The sequence below is a fragment of the Odocoileus virginianus genome, unplaced genomic scaffold, assembly GCF_023699985.2.
Source record: "Odocoileus virginianus isolate 20LAN1187 ecotype Illinois unplaced genomic scaffold, Ovbor_1.2 Unplaced_Contig_6, whole genome shotgun sequence".
Lineage (NCBI taxonomy): Eukaryota > Metazoa > Chordata > Mammalia > Artiodactyla > Cervidae > Odocoileus > Odocoileus virginianus.
The window spans coordinates 3,224,823-3,239,920 of record NW_027224323.1 but is presented as its reverse complement, the minus strand read 5'-3'; the positions used below and the strand labels follow the sequence as shown (position 1 = coordinate 3,239,920).

Genomic DNA, 15,098 nt, shown 5'->3' with positions numbered 1-15,098 from the left:
AGGGCAGGACCAGGCGGCAGTTTGGAGTCAGACGGTGCCCACCCTCGCTGGGGGGGGGTGGGGCCGCAGTCCCTTGGACACCCTCCCCAGAAGCGGCAGCCAGACGTGGTGTCCTCACTGCCCCAGCTGGCAGTCCGGTTCCCTGGCCCCCGGCCCTGGCCCCCCGTCCTCCCGAGACCCACTTCTCCGCCACCTGCGCACTCACCCGTCCTCCCAGGGGTCCCCTGCGGCCTCCTCGGCCACCAGGATATCGTACTCCTCGGCGGCGAAGCGCTCCCAGTCAGACAACTCGGGCCCCTCGCTCTCGCTCTCCTGCGGACGATGGAGGGAGCACACTGTGGTGTCGTCTGGGAGCGGCCCGGCGCCCCCTCCCCCCACGTCCCCCTACGGCCCGCCCCATCACCCCCCACTCACCCTGAGCAGGGACACCTGCTCTTTCTGCTCGTGGTCCAGGTACTTCTCGATGTTGAAGAAGGTGTCAAAGAACACGTTGGCCAACTTGCAGCGCTTCAGGTCTTGCAGCGTGATCCTCCCTGCGTGAGGGGCACGACCATGAACGCGCGGGTGGGGGTGCATGAAGGGGACTTAGGGGGACAGCTGTGAGCGCGCGGGTGGGGGTGCAGAGGGATCTTCGGGGGTGCGGCAATGAGCGCGCGGGTCACGGGCGTGGGGGGCGCGGGGCCTGAGTTCTCAGGGCAGCTTTGGGGGAAGCATGGAGGGGTCTCATGGGTGCGTGAGGCGGCTCACAGGCGCGCGGAGGAGGGCTCCTGGGCGCAGGGCGGGTCATGGGTGCGCGGGGATGTCGTGAGCACACGCGGGCATGTCGTGAGCACACGCGGGCGGCTCTGAGCACGCACGGCTCCCAGACACCCTGAGGAACCTAGTCCCCTCGCGCGTGCACAGCCACACGCCGTCAGGCACAGCGCCGTGCGCCCTGCCGCCAGCCCGGCCACAGGAGTGCGCCCGGGGTGGTGGGAGCCTGGCAGGTGGCTGGGGGACCAGGGCCCTGTGTGCCCCTGAGGGGGCGTCGGGGTCACAGGGGGCCCACACGCGTCACCTCGACGGTGGGGCCCGAGCTGCCCTGGACCGCGGACATGGATCAGGAGGAAACCCGGGCCGGGCAAAAGGGTGATCAGGACGAGTCCGCAGCAGACTACACCCGAGACTGGGGTCCCAGGACACAGGACACCCAGGCCTTCGACTTGGAGGCAGAGCCTTCCTGTGACATTGGCAGGCGTCCCGAGCGTCCCCTGGGATGCGCCCACCCAGCACCCCAGTTCCCAGATCAACCAAACCAAGCCCGGGGCCACGGCACCAGGCCTGAGAAAGGCAGTCCAGCGCAGGGGGCCCTCGCACCGCCCACACCGGGGTCCCGGTGGACAAGGACCGAGCATGGCAGAGGAAATGACTGGGATCGGGGGCCACCGTCCCCAGCCCGGGGCGCACAGCCCCCAGGACGGCCCATCACACGTGAGGGCTGAGGGCGGGGCCGCGAGGGCCGCGTCCACCCCAGGGGTCACACGTGAGGGCTGAGGGCGGGGCCGCGAGGGCCACGTCCACCCCAGGGGTCACACGCGAGGGCTGAGGGCGGGGCCGCGAGGGCCGCGTCCACCCCCAGGGGTCACACGTGAGGGCTGAGGGCGGGGCCGCGAGGGCCGCCACCCCAGGGGTCACACGAGAGGGCTGAGGTTGGGGCCGCGAGGGCCGCGTCCACCCCAGGGGTCACACGTGAGGGCTGAGGGTGGGGCCGCGAGGGCCACGTCCACCCCAGGGGTCACACGCGAGGGCTGAGGGCGGGGCCGCGAGGGCCGCCACCCCAGGGGTCACACGTGAGGGCTGAGGGCGGGGCCGCGAGGGCCGCCACCCCAGGGGTCACACGAGAGGGCTGAGGGCAGGGCCGCGAGGGCCGCGTCCACCCCAGGGGTCACACGTGAGGGCTGAGGGCGGGGCCGCGAGGGCAGCCACCCCAGGGGTCACACGAGAGGGCTGAGGTTGGGGCCGCGAGGGCCGCCACCCCAGGGGTCACACGAGAGGGCTGAGGGCAGGGCCGCGAGGGCCGCAACCACCCCAGGGGTCACACGTGAGGGCTGAGGTTGGGGCCGCGAGGGCCGCGTCCACCCCAGGGGTCACACGTGAGGGCTGAGGTTGGGGCCGCGAGGGCCGCGTCCACCCCAGGGGTCACACGTGAGGGCTGAGGGCGGGGCCGCGAGGGCAGCCACCCCAGGGGTCACACGAGAGGGCTGAGGTTGGGGCCGCGAGGGCCGCCACCCCAGGGGTCACACGAGAGGGCTGAGGGCAGGGCCGCGAGGGCCGCAACCACCCCAGGGGTCACACGTGAGGGCTGAGGTTGGGGCCGCGAGGGCCGCGTCCACCCCAGGGGTCACACGTGAGGGCTGAGGGCGGGGCTGCGAGGGCCGCCACCCCAGGGGTCACACGAGAGGGCTGAGGGCGGGGCCGCGAGGGCCGCAACCACCCCAGGGGTCACACGTGAGGGCTGAGGTTGGGGCCGCGAGGGCCGAGTCCACCCCAGGGGTCACACGTGAGGGCTGAGGGCGGGGCCGCGAGGGCCGCCACCCCAGGGGTCACACGAGAGGGCTGAGGGCGGGGCCGCGAGGGCCGCAACCACCCCAGGGGTCACACGTGAGGGCTGAGGTTGGGGCCGCGAGGGCCGCGTCCACCCCAGGGGTCACACGTGAGGGCTGAGGGCGGGGCCGCGTCCACCCCCAGTAACTGGAACTGGGTGGTCCTCGGTTACAGGAGACCACACTTGACCTGCCCTGGACGCTACCCTCTCTGAGGCCGGCACACAGCTCCCCTGGGGCTCCCTACCCCCCTGGGGTGTCCCCCTCCCCAGGCGCACCCCATCCCAGAGGGCATGCCCCCTGGGCTGTCCCTCTCCCTGGGGTGTTCCCCACCGCGGGGTGCCCCACCTCCCTGGGGAACCCCCACCAGGCTGAGCCCCACCCCCCGGGGGCAACCCTACTCCCCCAGGGCATCTCCAACCCCTGGGTGCCCCGCCCCCGTGGGTCCCCTCCCCCGTGGGTCCCCTCCCCCATGGGCCCCCGCCCCAGGGCCCCGCCCCGCACCGCACCTTCCCTCTGGGGCTTCACCAGGTCCAGCATCTGGCAGAGGCAGTCCTCGAAGGGCAGGGCCTCGATGGCCATGCTGTCCAGGCGCCGGCACTGCTCCTCGTAGAAGTACTCCAGCTCGAACATGGACAGCGCCCCGTCCCCGTCCAAGTCCATGCAGCGGAACCAGTACTCGATGCTGTGGCCGCAAGGGTCACACGTCCGCCGGGACGGCCGCCCGCCCAGACCCGCTCCGACCAGGGCGACCCCACCCGCAGGACCAGTGCTCGAGGCTGCGGCCGGGACGGCCGCCCGCACAGACCCGCTCCGACCAGGGCGACCCGCGCGTGTACAGACCCACCCCCAGGACCACTGCACCCATGTGAACCGCTCAGAGACGACCTCGCACGGACAGGCCTCAGGGGGCGCCCTCGCCACTGGGTGACCGCTGGGCTCCTCTTGCGAGGGTCCTGACAGCCTGAGCAGAGCACGGGCCCCGGACACCCACCTGGTGGGAGTCTTCTTGTCCTCCTCGGAGATCAGAAACCACACAAAGTCCGCGTAGCTGAGTTTTCCTTCCTTCTGCACTTTTTTCCCTCTGGATTCCGGTGCGGAATCGAGAGACAAAGGCAGTGTCAGGGAGAAGCCGCCTGAAGCTCGGGTCCCTGCTCACACCCACAGGTGATGGGGGCCCTGCAGGGGCCCAGTCCTGGCCTGGTTCCCACCTGGAGGGGCCTGAGAGAGGCTCTGTGGGCACAGGGGAGGTTCTCTCGGGGCAGAAGAACCTGCCCGGCTCAGAGCCACCTTGACCTGTCACACACAGAGCCTGTGCCCCCCTCACACATGGCGTCACATGGCAAGAGCATGCTATGTGTGCCCGTAACTTCTGATGTCACACGTGACGATCACATGTCCTTTACACATGCCCTCACATGACAAAGACGCGTGTCCTTTATGTATGACCTTACGTGAATGGCACACGTATGCCTCTTACTCGTGACTTCCTGTGACCATGGCGTATGTCCCCGTTATCTGTGACCTCATATGGCAAAACCCTATACACTTGCTCCTAAGTCATGACCTCAGGCGCCTCAGAATACGCCCGCCCCCGTCAGGAGTGACTGGCAGGGCCGGATGCTCCCGGGAAAACCAGCCCAGCCCTGCTGGGAGCCCGCTGGCACGCACCGCGTCACGGCTCCGGAGAAGATCCGGTCGATCATCTTGGTGGAAATAGCTGCAAAAGAGGAGTCGGGTTGTGAGCCCCGCGGGGGTCCTGGTGCCCGACGCGGCCGGGCGGGCTCCGGGCTGAACCTGGAGACCCAGGTCTGGCTGAGTGGGACCCTGGGGGCCTGAATTTCCTGCACACGCCTCTTCAGACACCACCTGGTGCTTTTCCCAGGCCTGAGTGTGTGCGTGCGTGCTGCTCAAGGGCTGCCAGGAGATCCAGCCAGTGCACCCTCAAGGAGGTCAGCCCTGAATGTGCAGTGAGGGGCTGATGCTGAAGCTGAAGCTCCAGTCCTTTGGCCACCTGATGCGAAGAGCTGACTCGTGGGAGAAGACCCTGATGCCGGGGAAGACTGAAGGCAGGAGAAGGGGACGACAGAGGATGCGATGGCTGGATGGCATCACGGACTCGACGGACATGAGTTTGGGTAAACTCCGAGAGTTGGTGATGGACACGGAGGCCTGGCGTGCTGCAGTCCACGGGGTCGCAAAGACTCGGACACGACTGAGCGGGTGAACACACCTGTGTCCTAAGTTGTTTCAGGCGTGTCCAACTCTTTGCAACCCCGTGGACTGTAGCCCACCAGGCTCCTCTGTCTATGGGATTCTCAGGCAAGAATACTGGAGTGGGTTGCCATTTCCCTCTCCAGGGGATCTTCCCCACCCAGGAATTTAACCCGAGTCTCCTGCGCCTCCTGCATTGGCAGACGGGTTCTTAAGCCTGCTGAACCACTGGGGAAACCCACCCAGTCCCGGGACCTGAGCCTGAGTCCAAGCTGCAGAGGGAGGCGCTGGCCCGGGGGCTCCAGGAACGGGCGGGGTGTGGATGGCAGGACACACGTTCACACTGCACGGGCTCTGCCCCCAAACACACAACACACTTGTGATCAGAACCCAGATGTGCGTCAACCACATTCAAGGCAGAAACAGTGCAAGGCCGGGGCTGTGAGATGGATCACCACACGGGCTGGCTTAAACGGCACATGGCGATCCTCGCCCCACACGGTCCTGGAGGCTGGCGTCGCAGCCCCAGGTGTGGGCGGGGCTGGCTCCTCCCGTGCGTGTGGGCGGCATCTCCCCGACTCCTCACGCGCTCATGTGGGTGTCTGTGTCCCGACCTCCTGTTATCAGGACCCCAGTCCTGTGGGATCAGGGCCAGCCTAGTGACCTCATTTCACCTTCATCCCCTGTTTAAAGACCGTGTCCAAACATGGCCACCTCCTGAAATCTCAAGGGTGACAACTCAAGTATATTAATCTTGGGGACACTTTTCAGCCCATACTTAGGTAACCACAAAAATGGGGAAATAAAGACAAAATGTCCTCTCCCCACAATTCATCCTGGCTCACTAAGGCTCCTCTGAGAGGAAACAACTGGATGGTATCAGAGGCTGAACGGGGTTTTCCAAAGAGATACATCCACATCCTGCCTCCTGGCGTGGGAAGTGGATCTTATGTGAAAACAGGGTCTCTGCAGATGTGATGGAGTGAAGGTCTGAGATGAGGTCCTCCTGGATGGGGGTGGCCTTAAACTCAGGGACAGGGTCCTTATAAGACACAGAAGAGGAGAGACAGGGAGACAGAGGAGAAGCCCTGTGGAGACGGAGGTGGAGACGGGAGGGAGGCGGCCACCAGCCCAGGGATGGAGGCGTGGAGCCCCCAGAAGCTGGAAGAGGCGGGAAGGAGCCTCCCCTGGAGACTCTGGCCGAAGCTCGGCCCTGGGACCCCTTGACCTCAGACGTCTGGTGCCCAGGACTGGGGAGGGTGGGTGGTCAGTCCCCAGGACTGGGGGAGGATAGGTGTCAAGCCCCCATTTGTGGGCCCGTTACAGTTGCCTCAGGTAACCCTCACGGCCCTCGTGGGTGTTGGGCCTTCATCAACAAGTTCATTTCGGATCTCCGGTGTCACAACTGGGAGGATAACTTCCTATTCTTTGAGGGTCCCCCCCACACACACGAGAGCAGCTCCAGGGAACTAGAACAGACTAGACATGCTCCCACACCTGGCGACGTGACAGCAATAAAGCCACTCGACCGGTCAGCTACACCGCGGCCCATTCCTCTCCATGAGGGAGGGCAAGCCCTACTGGGCCCGGGCAGAAACCCGCAGCTGATGCAGCTCATGGGCACACGGGGGCACTGTACTCGAAACCACCCCGTGTCCTATCCCGTCCAGCAAGACCACTGTCCCCAGGGCCACTAGTGTCCCAAGGACAGACGCAGCCACGAAGACCCCAGCAAGCGGCCCCAAGTGGTGACAGACCCCCAACAGCGGCTGACGGGCCGCCGGACGGGAGAAGCAGACAGGCGCACAGGAGGCCCCGGGGGTGTGGGAACCAGCCCTGGGCCAGGAGGTGGGGCGCCTCACGGCCGCATGAGCACATCCCGGCCACCAAGGCCTGCCCCGATCTCACGGCGGGGCTCAGAGTCAAGAACAACAGTCGAACTGAGAGGGACCCATGTAACAGGGACACTCAGGCGTCCACATGCCATGATCGCGGGGCCCCCGGGGGGACCAGCGTGAGGGATTCGGGGAGCAGGCGGCTGACCCGGGGGGCTGACCTCGGGGGCCCATCCAGGCCACACTGACCACAAACGAATGCCCAAATAATTCAGAAACACGCTCGTGGCTGCAATTACCTGAAAACCCATTACATCAAAACCTACAGTTTTAAAGAAATAGCTGACAAAACTAGAAATCTACCACAGGTAAATTTTAGCCCATTTTGTGTACCCTGAACATTTGATTTCTTATAAAGGGAGGTGCAGGGAACTCAAACCGGGGTTCTGTGAGAACCTAGAGGGGTGGGATGGGGAGGGAGGTTCAAGAGGCATGGGACATGTGTGTACCTACGGCTGACTCGTGTTGAGGTTTGGGAGAAACCAACACAGTTTTGTAAAGCAATAATCCTTCAATTAAAACATAAACTTTAAAAAAAAGCATTTACACTGGATTCCTCAGTGCTGCTCCTAAAACGTGGGGAGGCTGGGATTTACCTTTCCCAGCCTTTCTGTCATGAGGAGACACAAAGGCTCTTGGGTCAAACCCGGAGGTTGGAAGCGAAGCCTCCCTGGGAAACGTGTCTCTGCTGTTAACAGGCTGACTCCAGGGAGGATGGCCGACTCCGGGCCTGCCGCCGCCAGCCCACCTGCTGCGGCCATGCGGCCCTGAGCTGGGACTCGGTGTCCAGGTGGCGCCGTGCCCCCACCGGCAGGCACCAGAGGGCCTGGCAGCAGGCAGCACCAGGGACAGAGCAAGAGGGGGACGCAGCACCCCTGCACAAACAAGCGCCTCCCCGTGGGGACAGGCGCTGTGAGCTCTGTGCTGACCCACCGGCTGGCCCCCACTGAGCCATCAGGCGACCTGGCCTGAGATGCCGGCGGGGGTGGCCCCTCCTCAGGGACACACATGGGAACCGGGGATGGGAAGAGCTGGGGGAATGAGAGGGGCTCTGCGGGGAGCCGCCAAGTACTGGAGATCTCAGGGTCCACGCCCCTCGTGACGGCGCCCCTGACACCACGTGGCCGAGTCCCCTGTGTGTGTCCCCGTCTCCCGCATCCCGCAGCAGGTCCAGCAGCAGTCCGGGTGCAGGCCCCGAGGGTGGGGGGTCAGGTGGCGTGGGGGCAGCGGCGGCTGCTCTCTGGAGACCAGGAGCCCGCGCCCGGCCCTAGCCCTGCCCCGGCCCCACCCCCTGCGGGTGCAGCGCTCACCATGGTCGTTGTGCCGGGCCAGGTCCTGTGCGTCGATGAGCAGGTCGTGGTCCGTGTCCAGCTCCCAGAACTTGCAGTAGATGACGTAGAAGTGCTCGTAGGAGAAGAACTCCGTCAGCTGGTTGATGTCTGCCTCCTCCTCCAGAAGAGCCACGTTCTGCAGGACAAACCAGAGAACTGCTAGCGGAGACTCCAGGGCCCGGAGTGCAAACAGGCCATCCAGTGGGGACGGGGCCCAGATCCTCATCGTGCAGAGGCAGGGTCAGAGAAGGGCAAGACCCTGTGAGGGCCGGGAGGGCCAACAGATCAGAGGTGCACCCGCATCAGGCCAGGTCACAGACACGATGTGAGAAGGTGAGGGGCGGGGGAGGGAGAAGGAGGGGAGGAGGATGGAGGGACGGCTCTGGGTGGACAGACGACAGGATGGGAGATGACTGATGAGGGGCAGATGGGTGGGTGGGTGCGGGGGGGGGGGGGGATGTGTAGGAGGCTGCATGGATGTCTGGGTGGGTGGGTGGACGGTGGAGGGATGGGGGCGCGCCTCGGCGGGGTGGGGGACGAGGGGGTGGGTGGAGGCGGGGGTCCCCGTCCTGCGCCCCGCGCAGCGCGCAGCTGCAGAAGACCTCCTCTGCAGCCGGGGGAGGATTAAGGGGCGGGTGGGTGGACGGATGGATGGGGAGGGGTGGGGACCCGCCTGGGCCGGGGGAAGGGGGGGCGGGTGGAGGCGGGGGTCCCCGTCCTGCGCGCCACGCGGCGCGCACCTGCAGGAAGGTGCTCCTCCGCAGCTCGGCGCATGTGATCTTGCCAGACCAGGACCTGTTGACGGTGTAGAAGATCCTCTGGATGACCTGCGGGGGACGGAGGGGAGCACGTCAGCCCCACACAGCGATGTGGGCGTTGCAGGCTCCACGGGAGGCCCACGTGTGAGCCCGCCGGCCACTCCCTGTGACCCCCTGGGTGGCCTCACCAGGGACACGGACCATGCGCTGCAGGGCCGCGAGCCGCCAGCAGAGGGCGGCCGCCCAGCAACGGCGGAGAGTCCAGAAGGAGGCCCGCGGGATCCCGGGGCCGGGGGCGGGGGCGGGGCATGGGGGGGGACCCGGTGCGGCGGAAGTTGCCCTCGGTGCAGGGGGCACACCTGGACAGGCGGACCCGGGCGGGGGTGACCCGGTGCAGTGGAAGCCGCCCCCTGCCGTGAGCGGGCCGGCCTCGGGCTGGAGGGGGAGGACACAGCAGCTCTGAGGGGCGGGCAGCCCTCACAGCGCGGACAGAAACCCGCTCCGACCCTCCGCGAGCACCTGACCGAGCGCCGGAGAGCGAGAGTTCAAAGCCTAGAGCGCGGCCCCGCCCCTGCACGCGGAGGCCGGCAGGGCGGAGCGCCCCCTGTGTCCCAGACAGCAGTGCACTGGGCCAGGACGACCCTCCGCAGAGTCCACCCGGGGAGCCCCGTCCGCTGTCCCCCTCCTCCAGGACGCCCCCTCCCCCGTCCCCCTCCCCTGTCCCCTCCTCCTGGGCGCCCCCTCCCCTGTCCTCTCCTCCAGGACGCCCCCTCCCCCGTCCCCTCCCCTGTCCCCTCCTCCTGGGCGCCCCCTCCCCTGTCCCCTCCTCCAGGACGCCCCCTCCCCTCTCCCCCTCCCCTGTCCCCTCCTCCTGGGCGCCCCCTCCCCTGTCCCTTCCTCCAGGATGCCCCCTCCCCTCTCCCCTCCCCTGTCCCCTCCTCCTGGGCGCCCCCTCCCCTGTCCCCTCCTCCAGGATGCCCCCTCCCCTCTCCCCCTCCCCTGTCCCCTCCTCCTGGGCGCCCCCTCCCCTGTCCCCCTCCTCCAGGACGCCCCCTCCCCTCTCCCCCTCCCCTGTCCCCTCCTCCTGGGCGCCCCCCTCCCCTGTCCCCTCCTCCAGGATGCCCCCTCCCCTCTCCCCCTCCCCTGTCCCCTCCTCCTGGGCGCCCCCTCCCCTGTCCCCTCCTCCAGGACGCCCCCTCCCCTCTCCCCCTCCCCTGTCCCCTCCCCCTTCCCCTCCCCTGTCCCCTCCTCCTGGGCGCCCCCTCCCCTGTCCCCCTCCTCCAGGACGCCCCCTCCCCTCTCCCCCTCCCCTGTCCCCTCCTCCTGGGCGCCCCCTCCCCTGTCCCCTCCTCCTGGGCGCCCCCTCCCCTGTCCCCTCCTCCTGGGCGCCCCCTCCCCTGTCCCCTCCCCCGTCCCCTCCCCTGTCCCCCTCCCCTGTCCCCCTCCTCCAGGACGCCCCCTCCCCTCTCCCCCTCCCCTGTCCCCTCCCCCGTCCCCTCCCCTGTCCCCCTCCCCTGTACCCCTCCTCCAGGACGCCCCCTCCCCTCCTGGACACCCCCTCCACTTGAGTCCTCCCGCCCCGCCCCGCCCCTCCCCGCCCCGCGGGCGTCCCCTCCCCCTGCGTGCGACTGCCGTGCCCACACGTGTGCACTCGGTGCTGCAGGACAAATGTGCTCCCAGCCCGCGTGCACGGGGCTGCCCCGCCACACACCTGCACCCAGAGCCAGGCCGTGTGTGTGCATGAGAGCCCTTCCCCCAGGTGTGGTTACCCCAAGTGACCCCGGCCTAGGGCAGGTGCGGGGGCCTGGGCTGCGGTTCTGTGTCCCCAGGCGGGGCCCATGCCACACGCTGAGCGCCCTAGCCTGATGCTCTGAACCCCTGAAACCCTGCTGCCCATGGCGGCAGGCCGCAGCATCTCTGGACGTGCCCTCGCCTGCTGGGACCTGTGCCCCGTCTGACCCTGGGGCTTGGCGACGTGCCCGGCGCGGGCCCCATGTGGGCCACACCCCTCATCCCTCCTGAGCCCCAGAGAAAAGGACCACAGACACCAGACCCTGCTGAGAAAGCGGGCGTGCGGGCTGCGGAGCCGCGAACACGGCACTCACCGTGGTGATGTAGCGGGAATGGAACTCGGCCGCCTCCTTCAGGAACGCCAGGCCGGGGTGTGTGTTCACCACGTCCTGCGGAGAGACAGGACCGACCCTGGGACGCGCCGCGGGACCACCCACAGGCCCCGGGGACAAGAACCCACGTATCCAGCGGAAACTCACAGTCGCGCAGGCAGGCCCAGAGCCACCCCCATGGAGTCCCTTCGAAGACACGGTTACATGAAATCACACCAGATCGCTACTGTACTGAGCCATCAGGCCACGTCTGAGGAAGGACAGGGGCTTAAACGGCAGCGACTGTCACGGCCTCTCATGACCAAGGGTGACCTGACACGTATAAACACGCAAACACCAGCGTGCGGGTGCATCCCAGGTTCTGAGGAGTATGTGACACATCCTCATGTGATAAAGGACGACAATCCTGGGAGCCCTTTAAATCGCTCTCATTCACATCCTCTGCGTAACTTTGCCTGTTCCATAGGTAGCCAGCTATCACTTTAAACTCTCCTCCAGAGAATGGGCCATGAAGTCCTGAACAAGTTGTGCTTAAAGGAAGCAGAAAGGTATTTGGAACGAGCGTCCTGCAAACCCCGACCCAGTCCGTGACGGCCTGGCACACAACGGCACACTGCCCATCCTAGTCCAGGCGCCCAGGCTCAGGGGTGGAGCCGTCCACTCCGTACCACGTCTCACACGGCTCCCGAGCGGCTGCACGGGCTCAGCTCGGGGAGGTGGCCCCCCACGGGGCAGAGAGCCAGGCTCCCACACAGCGGAGGCAGCCCCCAGGGGCAGAGAGCCAGGCTCCCACACAGCGGAGGCAGCCCCCAGGGGCAGAAAGCCAGGCTCCCACACAGCGGAGGCGGCCCCCCGAGGGCAGAGGCCAGGCTCCCACACAGCAGAGGCGGCCCCCCGCGGGGCAGAGAGCCAGGCTCCCACACAGCGGAGGCGGCCCCCCAAGGGCAGAGGCCAGGCTCCCACACAGCGGAGGCAGCCCCCCGAGGGCAGAGACCAGGCTCCCACACAGCGGAGGCAGCCCCCCAAGGGCAGAGGCCAGGCTCCCAGCACAGCAGAGGCAGCCCCCAGGGGCAGAGAGCCAGGCTCCCAGCACAGCAGAGGCAGCCCCCAGGGGCAGAGAGCCAGGCTCCCACACAGCGGAGGCGGCCCCCCGAGGGCAGAGACCAGGCTCCCACACAGCAGAGGCAGCCCCCAGGGGCAGAGAGCCAGGCTCCCACACAGCGGAGGCAGCCCCCCGAGGGCAGAGGCCAGGCTCCCACACAGCGGAGGCAGCCCCCAGGGGCAGAGAGCCAGGCTCCCACACAGCGGAGGCAGCCCCCAGGGGCAGAGAGCCAGGCTCCCACACAGCAGAGGCAGCCCCCCGAGGGCAGAGGCCAGGCTCCCAGCACAGCAGAGGCAGCCCCCCGCGGGGCAGAGGCCAGGCTCCCACACAGCGGAGGCGGCCCCCCGAGGGCAGAGGCCAGGCTCCCAGCACAGCAGAGGCGGCCCCCCGAGGGCAGAGGCCAGGCTCCCACACAGCGGAGGCAGCCACCCGAGGGCAGAGGTCAGGTTCCCAGCACAGCAGAGGCAGTCCCCAGGGGCAGAGAGCCAGGCTCCCACACAGCGGAGGCAGCCCCCCGAGGGCAGAGGCCAGGCTCCCACACAGCAGAGGCAGCCCCCAGGGGCAGAGAGCCAGGCTCCCAGCACAGCAGAGGCAGCCCCCAGGGGCAGAGAGCCAGGCTCCCAGCACACCAGAGGCAGCCCCCAGGGGCAGAGAGCCAGGCTCCCACACAGCAGAGGCGACCCCCCGAGGGGAGAGCCCAGGCTCCCAGCACAGCAGACGCGGCCCCCATGGGCAGAGAGCCAGGCTCCCACACGCAGGTGTAGGCGTAGGGATGTACCTGTGAAAGGGGTGGGGGTGTGAGCGGCGGAGACAGGACATGCGTGTGCTGGGCTTGTGCACAGGCTGGGACACATGGATCGGGGCGTGTGCGGTACACAGCGGGGACACACAGACGAGGGGCACGCAGCGGGCAGGGGGCACGCACCTGCAGGAAGGGCACGAAGTCCTCCTGCACCAGGTAGCTGCAGCCGGGGCTCACGAGCAGGTGCACGAACTTGGCGGCGTCGTCGTGACAGTTCTGCAGGACCCTGGGCGACAGAGCACACTCTCACTGACCCCCTGCGCGTCCGCAGGCCCCCGCCCAGACTCGGGCCCCAAGGGGTACACGGCAGCTGTGCTGGGACCCCCAGGCACGGTCACCCCCAGACGCGACCGTCCCGGCCGCCGGGACCCCCAGGCACGGTCACCCCCCAGGCGCGACCGTCCCGGCCGCCGGGACCCCCAGGCACGGTCACCCCCAGACGCGACCGTCCCGGCCGCCGGGACCCCCAGGCACGGTCACCCCCCAGGCGCGACCGTCCCGGCCGCCGGGACCCCCAGGCACGGTCACCCCCCAGGCGCGACCGTCCCGGCCGCCGGGACCCCCAGGCACGGTCACCCCCCAGAAGTGACCGTCCCGGCCACCGGGACACCCCAGGCACAGTCTCCCCCGTCATGGCCTCCCCCAGACGTGACTGTCCCGGCCGCAGGAGCACCAGCCGAGGGCAGGGGACGGGCCGGGGACACCCCCCTCCTGGGACTCACTTTCTCCACATGGCGACGAACTTGTGGACGGACACGGAGCCGGTGCGCTCCCCGCCAGCGCTGCAGAAGAGCGGTCCCTTCCAGTAGAGTGGGCAGCCACAGGCCTGTGGGAGGGGCAGGGACACGGTGAACCCGTCCTGGCCCCCATGGCGGCCCAGCCCCGACAAGGCAGGAAGAGCTGCTGTGTGCAGATGGCGCGCCCTGCACACCCCGGGGTGTCTATGAGGACACGGCAGCCCCTCGCCCTCGGTCACATGGGCGATGGGGATGCAAACTGTGGTCCTGAGGATACAGTGTGCACCTGGTCCCCAGACCAGAGCCTGACCGTCAGCAACTGGGACAGAGGTGACGACACCCCAACCCTGGAGTCTCAGCATCTCATGGCCCATTAGGAGAGCGTAAACAACAGAGGAGACCGTGAAATACTCGGGGCACGATAAGGGTGCTCCTGTGACACCGCACATCTCAAGGGTCAAGGTGACCACACCACTCACAGTCACAGCTTTTAAGACCCTGATGCTGGGAAAGGTTGAAGGCAGGAGGAGAAGGGGAAGACAGAGGAGGAGGTGGTTGGATGGCATCACCGACTCGATGGACGTGAGTCTGAGTGAGCTCTGGGAGACGGTGAAGGACACGGAAGATGTGGTACAGTCCACAGGGTCACAAAGAGTCGGACACGACTGAGCGAATGAACCGCGACAGAAGGCGTTGAAGAGGTATGGAAACAACAGAGACGCTCTGACTGCTTTATTTCCTGGTGGCAGGATTGCACATGGGCTTCAGTTTCGTCCTCAAGGCTCCGGTCAAATCCCGGGACAGACACCAGCAGACGTGAATACCTTTACCAACACTTCTGCAAACACCCAACTCATGCAGGCAAGACCAGGAGAGTCCAGAATATATGGGAACGCTCCAACAATCCCAGGAGACCTGGTTCGACCCCTGGGTCGGGAAGATCCCCCCTGGAGACAGAAACGGGAATCCACTCTACTATTCTTGCCTGGAGAATCCCATGGACAGAGGAGCCTGGCGGGCTACATTCCATGGGGTTGTAGAGTCAGACATGACTTTGTGAATGAACAACAGGAAAAATGCAAACAGCTCAGTGGAACAGCTCACGGTTACCCCCGAGGACCACGAGCTGTGTGCTGATGGGCTCTGCAAGTGAAGCGCATGAACAGGCTCAGGACTGCAGAGGGAGACGCGGAGGAAACACGTAACCAGACCCCAGCAGATGGGACCACACGACAGTCTCGAGAGCAGGACCCAGACACTGGCTCACAGACCACTATGCTGCGGGGGGAGGCAGGGCAGTGGCCAGCAGGCAGTCTGACAGGACGCTCCCTGCCCAATTAAAAAAATGGGCAGAGGACCTGGAAAGACACTTCTCCAAAGAAGACATACAGATGGCCAAGATGCAAACGAAAAGACGTTCAACACTGCTAACCAGAGAAATGCAAATCAAAACTACAAAGACGATCACCTCACACCAATCAGAGTGGCCATCACCCAAAAATCAACAATCAGTAAGTGCTGCAGAGGGTGAGGTGGAAAGGGAAGCCTCCTACA

At 66.8% G+C, this 15,098-nt stretch overlaps 1 protein-coding gene across 1 annotated transcript in view; it reads right to left on the bottom strand.

The window, feature by feature from the left end:
* The window catches only part of PPP2R3B (protein phosphatase 2 regulatory subunit B''beta), a 54,720-nt gene that overhangs the window by 970 nt on the left and 38,652 nt on the right, over positions 1-15,098 (bottom strand). The window contains exons 3-12 of the mRNA XM_070463780.1: positions 13,530-13,633; positions 12,931-13,033; positions 10,886-10,960; positions 8,763-8,849; positions 8,002-8,158; positions 4,254-4,302; positions 3,577-3,666; positions 3,092-3,267; positions 415-533; positions 206-312 (exon numbers count right to left, since the gene is read on the bottom strand). Of these exons, the coding sequence (XP_070319881.1) occupies positions 206-312; positions 415-533; positions 3,092-3,267; positions 3,577-3,666; positions 4,254-4,302; positions 8,002-8,158; positions 8,763-8,849; positions 10,886-10,960; positions 12,931-13,033; positions 13,530-13,633 (1,067 nt within the window). The remainder of the gene's footprint in view (positions 1-205; positions 313-414; positions 534-3,091; positions 3,268-3,576; positions 3,667-4,253; positions 4,303-8,001; positions 8,159-8,762; positions 8,850-10,885; positions 10,961-12,930; positions 13,034-13,529; positions 13,634-15,098) is intronic.